Source organism: Polypterus senegalus, chromosome 2 (genome assembly GCF_016835505.1).
Source record: "Polypterus senegalus isolate Bchr_013 chromosome 2, ASM1683550v1, whole genome shotgun sequence".
Classification (NCBI taxonomy): domain Eukaryota; kingdom Metazoa; phylum Chordata; class Cladistia; order Polypteriformes; family Polypteridae; genus Polypterus; species Polypterus senegalus.
In genome coordinates, this window is record NC_053155.1 from 283,184,099 (window position 1) to 283,201,690 (window position 17,592).

General features: G+C 37.2%; 2 protein-coding genes across 4 annotated transcripts in view; one reads left to right on the forward strand and one right to left on the reverse strand.

The window, feature by feature from the left end:
- Positions 1–965: 965 nt before the first annotated feature.
- Positions 966–17,592, reverse strand: part of LOC120523952 (NACHT, LRR and PYD domains-containing protein 3-like) — a 47,368-nt gene continuing 30,741 nt past the window's right edge. For 2 of the 3 annotated variants that reach the window (XM_039745691.1, XM_039745690.1), the window contains exons 7-14: positions 16,462–16,536; positions 15,187–15,357; positions 11,192–11,362; positions 10,640–10,810; positions 9,590–9,760; positions 5,731–5,901; positions 5,058–5,225; positions 966–4,966 (exon numbers count right to left, since the gene is read on the reverse strand). In XM_039745691.1, coding sequence (XP_039601625.1) covers positions 4,873–4,966; positions 5,058–5,225; positions 5,731–5,901; positions 9,590–9,760; positions 10,640–10,810; positions 11,192–11,362; positions 15,187–15,357; positions 16,462–16,536 — 1,192 coding nt within the window. In that variant the 3' untranslated portion in view covers positions 966–4,872. The remainder of the gene's footprint in view (positions 4,967–5,057; positions 5,226–5,730; positions 5,902–9,589; positions 9,761–10,639; positions 10,811–11,191; positions 11,363–15,186; positions 15,358–16,461; positions 16,537–17,592) is intronic. The other variant, XM_039745693.1, reaches the window with a different exon arrangement.
- The window catches only part of slc6a7 (solute carrier family 6 member 7), a 132,263-nt gene continuing 121,227 nt past the window's right edge, over positions 6,557–17,592 (forward strand). The window contains exon 1 of the mRNA XM_039745696.1: positions 6,557–6,579. The gene's annotated coding sequence lies outside the window, so the exon portion shown is untranslated. The remainder of the gene's footprint in view (positions 6,580–17,592) is intronic.

Below are 17,592 nucleotides of genomic sequence, written 5' to 3' on the forward strand. Positions count from 1 at the left end.
CTTTAATAATGTAATGATGGGAAAGGCATCCTTCAATTAGCAGCTTAGAAAATGAGTGGAACTCCATCATATATCAAATACACTCTAGTTTTATATGTGGCATGCATTCAATAACTCAACTAAAAATCTTTCATTGATCACATTTATCTTGTCTAAAATGTTCCCAGGGCAAGATATCACATGTGAGCGCTACCATCTAGCTCCACCATCATTTTATTTTGGGAATGTACTAAATTAAAATAATTTTAAACAAAAACCTGTACATACTTCTCAAACAGCCTTGGTGTCACATTCACTCCTAATCCGTTAATGGTGATCCTTACTACTCCTGGATGGGATTAAAGTCCATTGGGATAAATCGATTGTTATATCTTATGCCACACTACTAGTACACAAACTTATTTTGCTTAAGTGGAAGAATCCCAATCCACCTTCTATAACTCGGTGGGTAAGCAACATTCCGTATTATCTTGAATTACAAAAAAAATCTCTTTAAGAGGATATGCTAAAAACATTTTTTTAAAAACGTAAGTTTAGAATAAGCATGCCAGGCTCATGCTTGACTCACTTCAGTTCAATGCTTTTAATTGTATCATATTTAAGAAATTATTTGGGGTTTCTCCGCTTGTATCTTCTTTTCTCTTGATGTAGGGAGGGGTTTGCATCTTGTTTTTTTTTTCCTTTTATATTTCTGTTCATTTTCTCTGGATAGATTTTGAAGTAAATTGTTGTATCTGTTATGTTTTTATTATTTTGAGTGGTATGCCATAGTATTTAATTTAATATTGTTTTTTTTTTTCTATCAGTATACTGCTGCTGGATTATGTGAATTTCCCCTTGGGATTAATAAAGTATCTATCTATCTAGTAATGGTCTGCTTTTTGAAAATACAATAAAAATTAAAAAGAACAAAAAACAACCAATGTAATCAAAGTAAAGTATTAAGACACATCAAATGGATGCTGTATTTTTTTTATTAAGAAACACACAGTTCTTAATAATAAAGTGTAAGAGCTCTCACTCTGGTATTTCTATGTTGAGAGAGGAAGGAAAAATGCAAATCGAGATACTAAGCATATGGTCTCAACGTAGGTCAATATATTCAACAGGCACAGACAAAATGGTAATCTTGTGCTTTCATTCATTCTTTTATGAATGTTGTCATTTTCATGTATATACAGTACCTCTCAGCATTTCTTTTATGAAATATCCAATCAATTTTAATTATTTCAGGCAAGCCTAACTGTTACAACCCTCCTAAATTCTGCAAGAGTTAGTCCCATTTAAAAAACATGTAAACTCATTCTTTAAGTTCAATTTGCTTTATGCCATAATGAAAATATACTTGTTTTGTGTAATAAGTTAAAACACACTGTTATGCCAGATAAAAACATCCATAAGTAGACTGGATACCCTTGGAGTACAATAGGCATAGTCATCCTGTCAAGAGAAGGAATAAAGTTAAGGAGACTTTACAGGATATCAATACATCTTGTTATCCATAGAGGGCAGTATGGGTCTTGACTTGAGTAGAAGCATGTTGCCCTTTAAAAGTTTAAATCTGTGAGGCTGGCTGTTTTGCTTCAGCATATTAAGCGACAGTACATGGTGAGTCTGAATATATGGGACTGTGTGGCTGCCATGAGACATTCCAGAAATGACATAAGAGATCTAGCCATTCATAGTTTGCAGAACCACATGGCACTGTTGGTTTAGTTGCCTCAAGGATTTATAGACGTACTTCTGAAGAAGCCATTCCAGGCTTAGCAGTAAATGGCCACAGAAGGAGGTTTAAAGCCGCCTCAGGCCAGAAGTAGGCTTAGTCCTTTGGGTTGGTGGTATTGGGTTTGCTGTGTTGAGCCAAAGGATTAACTGTGGGAGGAAGAGAGGCCTGGCTCTTATGTGTGGTGCTATAGTGGAAACACTTACTTGCCTAGCAGACACGTTTACTGTTTGATTATTTACCTTTATATTTTGCTTATTCTATTACCCATTCTTCTTTGTGTGTTATTTTGTAATAAACATGCCATTTTGGATACTTTGGTGTCTTTGGCATCATTTTAGGTTGGCAGGGCTTCCACAAAAGTGCCTTCTTCTGTTAGACATTACAATATCTATGCTAGAACATATAGAAACTAATACTCTATGATCTGTTTGTTAAGGTGATTGATGTTAAATGACTGATGAAGTATATCTTATGAATACAGTCTTGGCATATGACCCACAGGTTGGAAAAAGTGTTGCAAAGAAAGATGAGGTTTGGAACAATTTGATGGAGGTGATGTCCAGGGCGTCTCAGTAGAGGGTGATTGTAATGGTGTCTAGATGGCCACTTTAGAGCCATTGCTGATGGTTGAGGGAAGTCCATAGGGGCTTTAGCTTTGGTACCCAAGAATATTGAGGGTTCAGAGTTTAGTGAAACGTGGAACCCTCATTTTGACTTCTGAAAGAGTCCTTGGATAAAGTTTATAAAAGCCATGTGAGGTGGAGTAGTGGGAGTGAGACATGTCTGATGAAAGGAAAACACAGGGCAAAGCTGGAAAGAACACAAAAGAGAACGAGAAGGTGGGTGAATGGAGTGTCACAGAGTGAGAGAAAGATGATTATTGACTTAAGATAACAACTTGATTAGGTGTTGGTTTGGGCACATGGAGCAAAAAAACAAGAATGATTGTGTGAAGAGGTGCATCAAGATGAAAGTGGAGAGGAAAAAGCCGAAAGGGAGGCCAACAAAGACTTGTTTGGAGGTGACGTCAGGTGATATAAAAGGAATGGGTCTCACCTCAAATGATGCCTGGAACCACAGAGACTGAAGAGAAGATTTTCAGTGGTGGCTTGACTAGGTAACATTTGTAAATCCAGAAAATGGCAGATAAAGTGGTAATGATGATGACTCCTTGATGCACTCCTAATATTAATGGTGCCATTCATTTTAATGGTGTCTGAAAGCAGTTTAATATGTTCTTTCTTCTCTGATGTCTGCCACACAATACTTCATTTTCAATCCTGTTAACTTCCAGCGTGAATATTCTTCTAATACTGCCATTTTTTTGTTTGTTTTTTTAAATCCCGTTTGATAGGTTAATTGTAGGCAATACTGTCAAAAGTGTCTTCATCCACTTTATGTACTATCAAATTATTGGAGATACAGAATTGTATGTGAATGTTCATTTAATATTTCAGGAACCCTATTCTTATTAACAAAACAAACCTTTATTTATCTCCTGGACTCGCCAACATTCTCAGCTGAATCCACCCCTGATAATATTGTTAAATTACCTAAATCAATATTACCTTGGGGCTATGTTCCAAAATGTTTTTTTTCCTTGAGTATTTTTTTTTATCATTTTAATAATGGTGCAAAATAAATGCACCTACTGCTGAATAGTTTTCTTTGTGAATGATTTCATTTCCTGTGGTCGGCTAGCGTCCTGCCCAGGGTTTGTTCCTGCCTTGCGCCCTGTACTGGCTGGGATTGGCTACAGCAGACCCCCGTGACCCTGTGTTAGGATATTGCGGGTTGGAAAATGACTGACTGACTGATTTAATTTCTTACAGCCTAATCAAGAGAGGTGTTTCATTAGATTACTAAGTTTAAATAATGTTATGGCAGAGGGGTGGAATTTAATGAAAAGGCAGAGGTAAAGCACCAGGCTTATGCTGTGAAGTTGCACTAATAAAATATATATTTCCTTCTGGATTATATTTATACTTGTGAGTATTTTGTATTGGTTTGAGGAAGCAGTCACAAGAATTCAAAAGCAGGCTTGCAGGTAGTTGATTAAATCTGTAGGCCGTGGATGAGTAATCTGCTGTACACTTGTACACCATGAGCTGCTTCTTCAGCTTGTCAGGAGGTCCTTTAGCTTAGCATTCTGATATGTCATTGAGGTGTCAGTGAGGAATACATGAGTTCAAGAGCAGGCTACAAGACATAGTTCAGGAAATTCTCTGTATTTGTCCAAATAAGAATGTGACTCCTGTCTGGATCTCTTAGAACATTAGAACAATCGGCAACATTTTAAAGCAACATTTAATGGAGAATGAGTTACATTACATTTTTTTATTAATCACATGTTGGATTTTAACACTGGTGAGTAACACCCATTCATGTCTTTACAGGGCAACTCCCTTCCTTGCGGTTGAGAATATTAAATGTAATGATGAATGGAAAACCGCAATCCTTTCCAAATTTACAGGAACTGCTTTTACTTCATACACTGGCAGAGAACAAAGCATAAATTCACATAATCCATTTAGATGTTTTAATGTCTGCTTCCTTTTTTTTTGTTTGCATTGCCAGAGTCTTTGTTTCCAAATGTATCAAAAATAATATGGATTATAAATGCAATAGGAAAGCCAGCCCTTGTTAGAATTTCCTGTGGTTCAAAACCTTCTCAAGAGTCAATAAGATATTTCCTTCTAATTTTCGGCCTCCTGCAAGCTTAGGTTTTCTAAAAAAACAGCTTGATGCAGCAGCAGCCTGAAGTAGAGACCAGAAAGCACACACAGCACATACAAATCCTACCTCAATGAGAAATTTCTATATTCATAACACTGAAAAAAATCATTTTCTGGATCTTGTTTGATAGTGAGACATATTTTAAGTTGCTAATATGTCATGTTTGTTCATAAGGTTTTTGAACAAACATTTTTATTGAAAGTAGCTGAAGCCAATCCTGTCATCACTGTGCACCATGCAGAGAGTAACCTGGATAGGATGCCAGTCTCTTGCTGGGTTTCAGTCTCTTTAACGTGTTTCTGTTAAATCAATGGATCCTTGAATTCTTTGGTGCATTTCATGGCAACTCCATCCCAAACCACTTTGCTTAGTTTGGAAATGCAGTATTACACACGCCAAATGATAAAGGGTTATGTGTTCAGTATTACTTTCAAGCCGTCACACTGATTTTCCATTGCTTTTAATTTGATGCTCCCCTGAGAACTGAATTTATTCCATCGTAGCCTAGAAGAACACACACACACACACACAAATAAACACGTTTAAAATCATAGTTAGAAGGAGGAATAGGTCAAAAAACAGTGATGCTACTTACTCTATTGTGCAATGATGTGGACATCTTGCAGCAGCCTCCTGTAGGTCAGCAATGGAGAGGTCATTTAAGTAATTTTTAGACAGGTCCAGCAAGGTCAGATGGGAGTGATCACTGAGTGATTCCTTCAGATCTTTACAGCAGCTTCCTGTCAGACCATTATTCTGTAATCTGAAGAAGGAAGTGGACGTGTGAGATATTGGAGGAGGTTTTGAGAGAGATTTTTCAGAAAGGTCTGCCATAAAAGGTATTAATTTTTCTTTACTTTGGAATGTGAAATTTTTATTGACATCATTTTGAAATGCTATAGCTTAGAACTTTTAATTTTTTTTTACCTTTAAAACTATACTACTGAAAACTCTACAAAAATGTAATCTGGTGACTGATTGTAATGATTCAACATTGTAATGCTGAAAGCAGCTTACTCTACAACTAGAAGACAAGCTTTGAAGCACAGGCCTTCATATGTGGGTCTTTATTGCATTTGTTTCAACTGGAAACAAGCTCTCTAGAAACTTGGGAAGTTGTATGTGCTACAGAAGAATGTTGCAAAATAGATCGTGCTTCTATTGTGTGTGTATGGGGGTGTGCAGCTTTGATTTTTTAAGTCTGATCTTCACTGCAAGAGATAATATGCTCTGCAGTGTTTTACCTTTTACATAATATGTCTACTTACATCAGACGCTGCAATTGGCAGTTTGGATGTTTTAGGCCAGCACACAGAAGTGCCACTCCGTTGTCTTCCAGTTCATTCTCACTCAGGTTTAGTGACAGAAGTGATTTGTTCGATGACAGGGCCAATGCTAAATCATGGCAGCACTCTTCAGTTAGTCCACAACCTTCCAACCTGCAGTCAGATAAACTCAGTTATATTCTTAGTCTTACTGAAATGGGGAAAAAAGCTTAACTGTGAAACTAATGAGGAATGGAATATGTGGTAAGAAATGAAAAACATTCACAAACTTGTTGAAATACTATGACAAAATAAATTCATATTTGTTCACTGGGAGATCTAGTGTATATACAGTTGAATATGGGTGGTATACTGCACAGGCTAAATATATCAATGTCCGTAATTAACTTTTCAGGTAGCTTTTTTATTAAACTGTGTTATGCTGATGGAGTAGCAGGTCACGTTTCACTGTACCTAGAAACTCTTTGGGGAAAATGTTGCAGATAAAAGACAAGCTTTAGGAAGTACTGAATCAAACAATCTTTCATTTCATATTATGTAACAGCTCTTGAGAACTGGTTTAAAACAAAACCTAAAGAAACAGCAGAGAAATGACAAATATGTATATTCAATTGGCCCAGTCTGACTGAGTGAGGTTGTGTGCATTCATTTTTCTTCTGATCCCAGGTTTAGTTCCTGCCTTAACACCCAGTGCTACCAGGATGATATCTGGACCATCACTGGCCTGCAATTGAAATAATTTAGTTAAGAGCATGGATGGAATCTGGAAATAAGAACAGTTAATTAATAATTTGAAATATCTGTTCATTTCATTTGCACAAGACTTTACAGGTAAGCTTTACAATGCTTTATACACATGCACATTTATCACTGCATATCTGTTAACCCTTTGGACATATTTGAATTAAATAAATTGATGATTAGTTTCAGCAACCAATGCTGACATGCCAATTAAGTAAACTGAATGTTTCAGCCATTAAAGTCAATGACTATCTCTTCAAGCCATTTCTAACATGTCTGCACAGTACCTGTTATGAAACAGACTCTCTACAATAATATAAACAGTATATGTATTTAGCACTTAGAAATATAATTTCTTTTTTACTTTTGTTTCACCCATTCAATGATGTGCATTGCCTGTTGGTTTACATATTTATGACAGATTTTTAATTTACAGGGTTATTTTTGAGAAACATCAGCACTAAAAATTTTAACCTTGTTTTCTATATTCTCTTCAGCAACTCAGTCTCTACCTCTCACTTTTTGTCATCTTCTAAAGTTTGCCCATATTATGGCATAGAAATATGCAGGACTGCCTTTGCCACTTATGCTTTCTTGGCATGTTTTTATTAATATAACTCCATCCCAGACAAAAGGGCTTGAGGATATAGCATAATTACTGCTAGCCTGTCATTGACCAGATAGATAGATAGATAGATACTTTATTAATCCCAAGGGGAAATTCACATAATCCAGCAGCAGTATACTGATGCAAAGAAACAATATTAAATTAAATAGTAATAAAAATGAAAAAAATTAAAATAAAATTAATGTTAGCATTTACTCCCCCGGGTGGAATTGAAGAGTCGCATAGTGTGGGGGAGGAACGATCTCTTTAGTCTGTCAGTGAAGCTACTCCTCTGTCTGGAGATGACACTGTTAAGTGGATGCAGTGGATTATTCATGATTGACAGGAGTTTGCTTAATGCCCGTCGCTCTGCCACAGATGTTAAACTGTCCAACTTTAATCCTACAATAGAGCCTGCCTTCTTAACAAGTTTGTCCAGGCGTGAGGCGTCTTTCATCTTTATGCTGCCACCCCAGCACACCACCGCGTAGAAGAGGGCACTCACCACAACCGTCTGGTAGAACATCAGCTGGTGTTAAGGTGTAAGTGGTTTGAGTCGCACCATTTAACAAAGTCTTTGATTAACTTTCTGTACTCCTCCTCCTGCCCACTCCTGATGCAGCCCACAATAGCAGTGTCATCAGCGAACTTTTGCACGTGGCAGGACTCCGAGTCATATTGGAAGTCTGATGTATATAGATTGAACAGGACCGGAGAAAGTACAGTCCCCTGCGGTGCCCCTGTATTGCTGAACACAATGTCAGACCTGCAGTTCCCAAGATGCACATATTGAGGTCTGTCTGTAAGATAGTCCATGATCCATGCAACCAGGTGTGAGTCTACTCCCATCTCAGTCAGCTTGTCTCTAAGGAGCAGAGGTTGGATGGTGTTGAAGGTGCTAGAGAAGTCCAAAAACATAATTCTTACAGCACCACTGCCTCTGTCCAGGTGGGAGAGGGATCGGTGTAGCATATAGATGATGGCATCCTCCGCTCCCACCTTCTCCTGGTATGCAAACTGCAGAGGGTCGAGGGCGTGGCGGACCTGTGGCCTCAGGTGGTGAAGCAGCAGCCGCTCCATGGTCTTCATCAGATGTGACGTCAGAGCAACAGGCCGGAAGTCATTTAGCTCACTAGGGCGTGATACCTTTGGGACAGGGGTGATACAAGATGTTTTCCAAAGCCTTGGGACTCTCCCCTGTTCCAGGCTCAGGTTGAAGATGCGCTGTAGAGGACTCCCCAGTTCCAACGCACATGCCTTCATGCCATTGATATGCTTATAATTTAAAATGAATATAGAGTGTCTATTTTGTTACGCTTAATAGTTGTAGTTGCATCGTCTTTTTTGGAATTCACACCCTTGTTGGATGGGACAGAGCTATCATTCAACAGACAGAGTTTAACGGCTTAATGAGGAAAAAATAAAAAATCTGGTCATGATTGATTTTTTTATGATATTGAAGTTACTGATAAACTCAATAAAATGAAATTACCAGATAGATATGGCATCCTGGGTTCAAATCACATACTTCAGCCATTCTAGTTGTGGAGTCACCATGTTCTCCATCTGTCTAAGGGCATAACCTCCAATACCCTGCAACCATGTATTGCATTAAGCAGGCTTGTGAATGTTATTTTACATCTGAATCTAGAGAAATTATAACATAGTATTTAGCATTGTTGACTCAGAGTTGAGTTCCTTGGACCTGGTTCAGTTTATGGCCTTTTTATGTTCCCTCTGAGTCTGAATTGGTTTTGTAGCACAACTCAAAGGTTGAATTAAAGGGACTTCCCATAAAGGCAAAAGTGGGTTCATAATATAAATGAAAGTGTGACTTCTCTCACAAATTAAAAAAAAAATTGTTTTGAAAGTAATGTCTTTAAGTAAAAAGGTTGTAAATTATTACCCAAGTGGCTGTTAATCTTTATGTTATACAATATGTGTTACTTTTAAACACATAAATAGATAGATAGATATAATTTATTTCTCTTCAAGAGGCACACACTAAGGGAAAGTTTACAGATACAGAAATATTACCCAAATATTAATCAATCTTTTTTCTGTAACCTCCTTTTTCATGACTGCACTCATCAGAAGACTTGGGCTTAAATTAGAGACTACTTTTTATTCAATGTTACTACATTTACTGAGAGAAAAAGCATAAATAATTACACCAATGTACTTGTTGCTACATAATGTAAAAATCAAGTTTGACTATTCATGAGGAATCTTGTGCTCAAATACTCATAGTTTAAGTATAGACAAGGTAAAACATCTAACATTTTTGGACATTCAAGTTGTTAGTTTATGCTCTTGTTTCATGCCAATGCATACATTTTATGACCTCATGATTTAGAATCTTCACAAAGATGTTACTTAACTAATTGCTATAGTTACATCTGAACATTTTCAAGAAGTTTCTTTTATCTGCTTAATCTTTGCATGAATGCTTTGTTTGGCCAGGGACAAAGAAAAATAAAAGTGGGGACTCACTCTAGACTTTGTAATATGCAAGTGGGTGACAACAGCCCTCGACACAGAAGCCTTCCCCCAGTATCGCCCAGTTCATTCCAGTCCAAGCTCAGATTTTTCAAGGATTTGCTCATTTCCAAGACAGTAGCAAGATCTTCACAGCATTCATAGAACAGCCCACAGCCTTCTAGTCTAAATTAGATATAAAAAATAAGTAGAACCATAATGAGGGATAGGATATTGACATTTCTAATAATAGATGCCATCTTGTAAAAAAAGCAAATTGATGCTTTTGTGGAGATTAAAATCATTTTTTTTTAATCCAATGCATCTTTTATGAGACAGAATTAAGGGTATTAGTGTTCATCGTGCAAATCAAAAACCAAATTTACACACTGGTTAAGCATATAAAATTCAGTAACTAACAGAGTCACTTGCAGGAAATTCTCACTCACATCACTAAAATTTACATTTTTCCAGTTCAGCAGCCTTTGGTCTTTGAAGCCCCTTCAATCCTGGGGAGAACTTTTGAACTCCACACCAAAGGCTGACCAAGGTAAATTGAAACAGAGTACTGCAAGGGGTCAGTGCTGCAGTACCATTTTGCTCTTTTGTTCTTGATGTTATTCCATACTAACCCAATTTTAATTAAGTAAATTTAACACTTTTTTATATCCACAAAAATGCTACAAACATATTAAAGTGGTTATGTAAGCTCTGTGTCTTCTATAAAAGACAAACACTCAAGATGTTTCATGAGCAATTTTTTCATGTGATGGTATAGCTTTAGGCATTAGTTCAGCAAAAATAAATAAATAACCAACTAAAACTAAGATCATGTAAATAATGGGTTTTATTGTGCTTTTTGTCTGGTAGTGTACTATATTTGCTTGACTTGAACAAAACTAAAGAATACTTTAGAGTGCAACTTTTTTTCATAGATGTATCAGAACTGTCTATTGCCACAGAGTAGCCAGCAAGAAGGGAAGATCAATTCAGTGATGTAAAGGGGAAATAATCTTAGTTAAAATTGCTAATATTCTGTTTTTAGCGTTTGAAATCTGCACTTACTCCAGGTGCTGTATGGTGCAGTCCGGTCTCTGGAGTGGACCACACAGTTGCCTTACTCCATTATTTTGCAGTTTATTCCCACGAAGTGCCAGCTTCCTTAGATTGCGCATTGTGTACAAGGTTTCAGCAAGGTCAGCACAACAGTTGGAGGTCAGTCCACATTGGAAGAGACTGCAATTTTAAATCAAACCAACAAATTCACTTCCTGTTCTTACAGTGATTTTGTGATCATCTCTAAAATATCTCGAACTCTAGAACTATGTAAAGCAAAGGATTTTTGTCGTTTTTTAAGTAAGAAGGAACCTTTTTATGAAAAGTATATTACTTAGCATGCTTACATTGCAGTGCTTACTGAGATGTACAGTATAGATTTTTAGAACATTTGGATTAGCTCCACCTGTGGTGGTTCTGTTTTAAATGACCTGAACTGCAACTTGATACCACAATATAGTATATTTTCATTTTTTACCATTTCAGTATCTAACTTATGAAAATATTAATACTACAATCACTACTAACTTTTTAAAATGTAGTGTTCATAGGTAAGCCTACCTAAGTTTTTCTAATTGGCATTTGTCATTTCGTAGTCCAGTGCAGAGCAGTTTTATCCCAGAATCTCCCAGTTTGTTACCATGAAGATATAACTCTGCCAATGACTGACTGCTGTAAACAATTACTGCAAGATCTTGACAGCACTGATCAGTAAGACTATTTCTGTTGAACCTGTAAAACAAGAAGTGTTTATGTTCTTCTTTTCTTAGTAGTGAAAGCAATGCAAACATATATATTTGTCTTATTATCTTAGCAACTTAAAATTTAATGAACTACAGTGGTGTGAAAAACTATTTGCCCCCTTCCTGATTTCTTATTCTTTTGCATGTTTGTCACACAAAATGTTTCTGATCATCAAACACATTTAACCATTAGTCAAATATAACACAAGTAAACACAAAATGCAGTTTTAAATGATTATTTTTATTATTTAGGGAGAAAAAAATCCAAACCTACATGGCCCTGTGTGAAAACGTAATTGCCCCCTGAACCTAATAACTGTTGGGCCACCCTTAGCAGCAATAACTGCAATCAAGCGTTTGCAATAACTTGCAATGAGTCTTTTACAGCACTCTGGAGGAATTTTGGCCCACTCATCTTTGCAGAATTGTTGTAATTCAGCTTTATTTGAGGGTTTTCTAGCATGAACCGCCTTTTTAAGGTCATGCCATGGCATCTCAGTTGGATTCAGGTCAGGACTTTGACTAGGCCAATCCAAAGTCTTCATTTTGTTTTTCTTCAGCAATTTAGAGGTGGATTTGCTGGTGTGTTTTGGGTCATTGTCCTGTTGCAGCACCCAAGATCGCTTCAGCTTGAGTTGACGAACAGATGGCCGGACATTCTCCTTCAGGATTTTTTGGTAGACAGTAGAATTCATGGTTCCATCTATCACAGCAAGCCTTCCAGGTCCTGAAGCAGCAAAACAACCCCAGACCATCACACTACCACCACCATATTTTACTGTTGGTATGATGTTCTTTTTCTGAAATGCTGTGTTCCTTTTACGCCAGATGTAACGGGACATTTGCCTTCCAAAAAGTTCAACTTTTGCCTCATCAGTCCACAAGGTATTTTCCCAAAAGTCTTGGCAATCATTGAGATGTTTCTTAGCAAAATTGAGACGAGCCCTAATGTTCTTTTTGCTTAACAGTGGTTTGCGTCTTGGAAATCTGCCATGAAGGCCGTTTTTGCCCAGTCTCTTTCTTATGGTGGAGTCGTGAACACTGACCTTAATTGAGGCAAGTGAGGCCTGCAGTTCTTTAGACGTTGTCTTGGGGTCTTTTGTGACCTCTCGGATGAGTCGTCTCTGCGCTCTTGGGGTAATTTTGGTCGGCCGGCCACTCCTGGGAAGGTTCACCACTTTTCCATATTTTTGCCATTTGTGGATAATGGCTCTCCCTGTGGTTCGCTGGAGTCCCAAAGCTTTAGAAATGGCTTTATAACCTTTACCAGACTGATAGATCTCAATTACTTCTGTTCTCATTTGTTCCTGAATTTCTTTGGATCTTGGCATGATGTCTAGCTTTTGAGGTGCTTTTGGTCTACTTCTCTGTGTCAGGCAGCTCCTATTTAAGTGATTTCTTGATTGAAACAGGTGTGGCAGTAATCAGGCCTGGGGGTGGCTACAGAAATTGAACTCGGGTGTGATACACCACAGTTAGGTGATTTTTGAACAAGGGGGCAATTACTTTTTCACACAGGGCCATGTAGGTTTGGATTTTTTTTCTCCCTAAATAATAAAAACCATCATTTACAAACTGCATTTTGTGTTTACTTGTGTTATATTTGACTAATGGTTAAATGTGTTTGATGATCAGAAACATTTTGTGTGACAAACATGCAAAAGAATAAGAAATCTGGAAGGGGGCAAATAGTTTTTCACACCACTGTATATTGGAAATTTGGAGACGTATTTGCCAGGGGGTCCTTCATGAATTCAATCCACATTCACATAAGTCAATAGTCTAAATGGAAACTACTTGTAGGAAATGCTTAGGAATTTCATGCCTGAAAGCAAAGACATTTTATAATTTATCAAATACTAGGACCTTACCTACAAGTCTTGAGTATGACCTGACAAACCTATAAACAAAATGACCATTTGATCAGATGTCCTGAAAGATTTAATGATTCAACTGGAGAATACTAGAGAACTTTGGAAGGAAGCAGAAACTGTTAGAGGGTGGGGTTGCAAATAAAAACACATACCAAGCAATATGGTAGAACTCTGATATCTAAGGCTTCAACGACTCAAACACTAGAAATGTCTTGGTTATCTGACTAAGAACTCTGGATTCTTCATGTACAAATCCTTATATAAATACTTGGGTTTTGATATATCACCATTCAGCAAATTAAGAAATGACTATACTTGTGATATTTACTAGACAAGTTAGACATTTGGCTTAGTGAGCAAAAAAATCAAAAATGAATTCCTGGCAGTCAGTTTATTAATGCCAGTCCCCAAACAGAGCGAGTAGAAATCAGCTTGATTGCATGGGACCAAAGTCCATGAGGTGTAATTTGTACTCCTCATTTTCATTTGTGCTGCACTTGCAATCATTCTGACATTCTTCTATCACCTATCCATCCCAAAAGTTTTGGATCAAAAACAAGTGTTTTTCCCATTAGTTGTAATTTTAATAGCCAGAAGTACAGTATATACATTTTTAGAAGTTTCAACTGCGGAGTTACAGATTTTTATTTGAATTAGCCAAACATGAAAATGAATATATACTCTTTTGATTTAGCTCTGCAATCTGCTGCATAGTAGCCTAGTATTGCTTTTTAAAGCACTAAGCGCATTTGTCCCACTTAATATATCATTTACCAGTAAGATACTGTACAAGGGCCTATTTTGAATTAAATTTTGCTGTAGCAGCTAAGGATTAAATGTGTGATAGCCAGAACATGGCTCAGCTAGAAGAATAGTATAATAATTTGTGAGCATACTCCAATGTTTTAAATTTGGTTGTATTTCATTCAGTTCCAAAATAACAGGTGAGCATGAGGCACTGCATGCCAATATTATCTGTGAAAATGTACAAAGTTTGTTTGATTTATAGAATAATATTGATTAGAAATAGAAATGTGTGAATCATTCTGTATTCTGTTCCTGCTATGCATTGTCTTGAAAGCTTGACGTATAGCTTAACAAGGGAGTCGAGCATTGAAGCTAAATTAACAAATTTGACTTGAAATTCTGACTCTGTCCTTCATCATCCATATTGTGACACTGTACAAACATATAAAACAAAGAGTTTAAAATAAAATTAAAATGATCATGCTTCTTTAACCATTTGCATCATTTAGTGACATATGACATAAGTCACAATTTCTCTGTTCTATATTATTACAAAACCATGTAAAAAGACCTATGCACTGTATGTATATGTATCTATCCACTTTCACTCTTATATCTCAAGGAAGAGCGAGACTAACAGTAACCAGACTGGGATTCAAACTCATAACTTTGCAGCATGAGCTTGTAGGACTAATCCCTTTGTCACCATGTCACTCTAGTTATAACACAAAATAGTCTTATTTGGTTCAATGTAAACTTGTTTGTGAGTATCTACTGGTAATATTTTAAAGTTTTACAAAGTGACAGATGCTTAGGCACAACATATGTAACTTTCTAAAACCAACTTCATCCAGTTTTGGGTTGAAGGGGTCAGAGCCTATCGTGGTATTTTTAGATGTAAAACAGGAAATAACCCAGGTCAGGGCACCAGTTCTTTGTAAGGCCCGCACTTGCACACCCATGTGTGTTGATTTAGAGTCATCAGTTAACCTAAACTGCACACGTTTAAGTATTTCACAGGAAAACCCATGCAGGCACAAGCAAAATGTGGGAGATGAATCCATGCACATATGAGGCAACAGTTCTACCCTCTGTACCATCATGCTACCTGGTAAAATATATTTTATATTTCATTTCATTTTTGCATGCTAAGATTTACACCAGAATCACAGAGCTATTCATCATACTGTACCTCAATGTTCTGATGTTACAACTGTTACCAAGCAGCCCAATGGACAACAGTTTTACTCCTTCATCACCTCCGTCGTTGTAACACAAATCCAGTTCTGTTATATGATGGTTTTGAACAAGGATCTTGCCAAGTTCTTCATAGTGATGAGCCTTAAGACGACAGTTCCTTATCCTATGAGAAAAATGTTGTAATATAAAGTAGATTGACTGTTACCAGACAGCAGCATCATAGGATAAGCCTAAACCTTCATCCCTTGAGTAATTGTAGTATTGTAGTTTTAAGTCCTAAAACATAAAATGTTTTTTAAATGCACATTCTCATATAAAGAAAAACATTTGTATTTTTTCTCTTCCACAGTCCAAGCAACACTGTTGCATCTTTTTTTTCCTTCCTTAATGGATAATGCAATCGGCACAATAATACCAAACATTCATCTGTTTGGTAAGGCATTTAAACTTAAAATTTGCTAGGGGGTTTTGGACATAACCTGCTGACATATCAGCTTTATTATACCCTGTAAGCCAAAAGTACAATTTATGAAAACTGACCTTGGTTTATCCCCTAAAAGAACTGATTCTAAAGGAAAACAGAATCTGACTTTATATAAAGGAAGAGCCCATAAACCATCAGCAGTAGCCATATACCACCTGCACTTCAAAATAGGTAGTCTTGTATTTGGATGCCAGACTACCTACACTAACATTTTACATTTATTTGCTTTGATTACAAAGGAGTTCAACATAATCGAGTAACATTAGTCTGTTGTGAACAAGTGTTGCTTGACAGGTTACACAAATTGATTACTTAATTTAACAATAAGACCTATCCACAAAACAAAAAAAAAACATTCATTATCAATTTGACAGATAGTCACAAAACAATAGGGATTTGAATTGCTACATAAACACTTTGAGGGAGTCAACAGTTCAGATGGAGGTAGGCAGATCGTTTCACATACTAGGAGCTACAAAGAAAAAGAGGTTGGATTGAGATTTAACACCAAACAGAGGTGGTATTACTAAACTGTGTTCACAGGCAGACCTGAGCGGATGAGAAGGAGCATAGCACTTCATCAGTGTCTCCATATACATAGGGGTACTGACTCATAAACTAAACTATAGGCAAACACCAAGAACTTAAACTTATCCATAAGGAAGTGCTTATCTATAAGGAACCAATGTAGTGGCCTGAAGAGATGAGTGACATATGCTGTCTTGGGTAAAGCTTGGGTTGCTGCTGGACGTGGTATTGGTAAGGCCAAACAGGGGTGCTTACCCTGTGCTCTTTTTGTGGATCCTTATTACCCAGTGCAGTGACAGGGACAATGTGTTGTAAAAACTGGTGCCATCCCTGGATGAGACAAAAAAAAAAATAAGGTCCTGACTCTCTCGTCATATAGAGTGTTTCCTAACATCCTTGCTAAATTGCCCACCACACTCTGGTCATTCTGGCCCGATGATCATCCCCTTTCCCTTACTGGCTAACTATCTCTCTTACCCCTTCACCACCTAATAACTAATGTATGGTGATCATACTAGCACAAAAATGGCTGCCATTGCACCATCCAACTGGATGCTACACATTGGTGATGTACCATAAGTTACATATCCCCAATGGTCTTACCAACACTTTTTCAAGCAGCGACCCAAGGTTTTCTAGTGGACTGTGCCTTACACAATTCCCTTGGGAGTTACAAGGCGAGCATTCAATCTGCATGGCCAAGCTGTCTCAACTGCTTTCTCTTGATGCAGGAAAAGTAGTGGTTCTACTCCATGGTCTTCCTGTATTGCTGAACACCCAACTCTATCATAGACACTGAGCTTAACAACTCTGCCAGGAACCTCATTTTGGCTTCTTGTATTTACAGTCCCATTCTATTAGGCATTACCCACAGCTTTTGACCATAAGTAATGAGAGGGATATAGAGTGAACTAACTGTGCTACCTGTCTAAGATGGATTGAAGTCTAAGTAATTAATGCAGACCTCCATGTTAACATTTGCAGTGCACCATCTATTTCCCCTTGGGATCTATTGGAATGTATTTTGTAATGTGTATAGTAATAAAATCTATTGTATTTGTCATTCCAACAGATGGTACATCTCAAAGATTTTTGGTAATAAAATGCATTATTATAATTGTTTGTGATACACCATCTGTAGGTGTGTCAATTGCAAAGCATATGTCTATGTTATATTCCATTTGGTATGGAATCTGTAAAAACCGTGTTAATACTTATGATGCACTGTCTATTGGAATGACGGAGACACAGATAACTGTACACAAACACACAGACACTTGTCCTTAATTAAGGTGGGTGTGTGCGCTCTGAGGTGGGCTAGTACAGTTGGCAGTTGGCTGGGATTGGCTCCAGCAGACTCCTGTGACCCTGCAGTTAGGATATAGC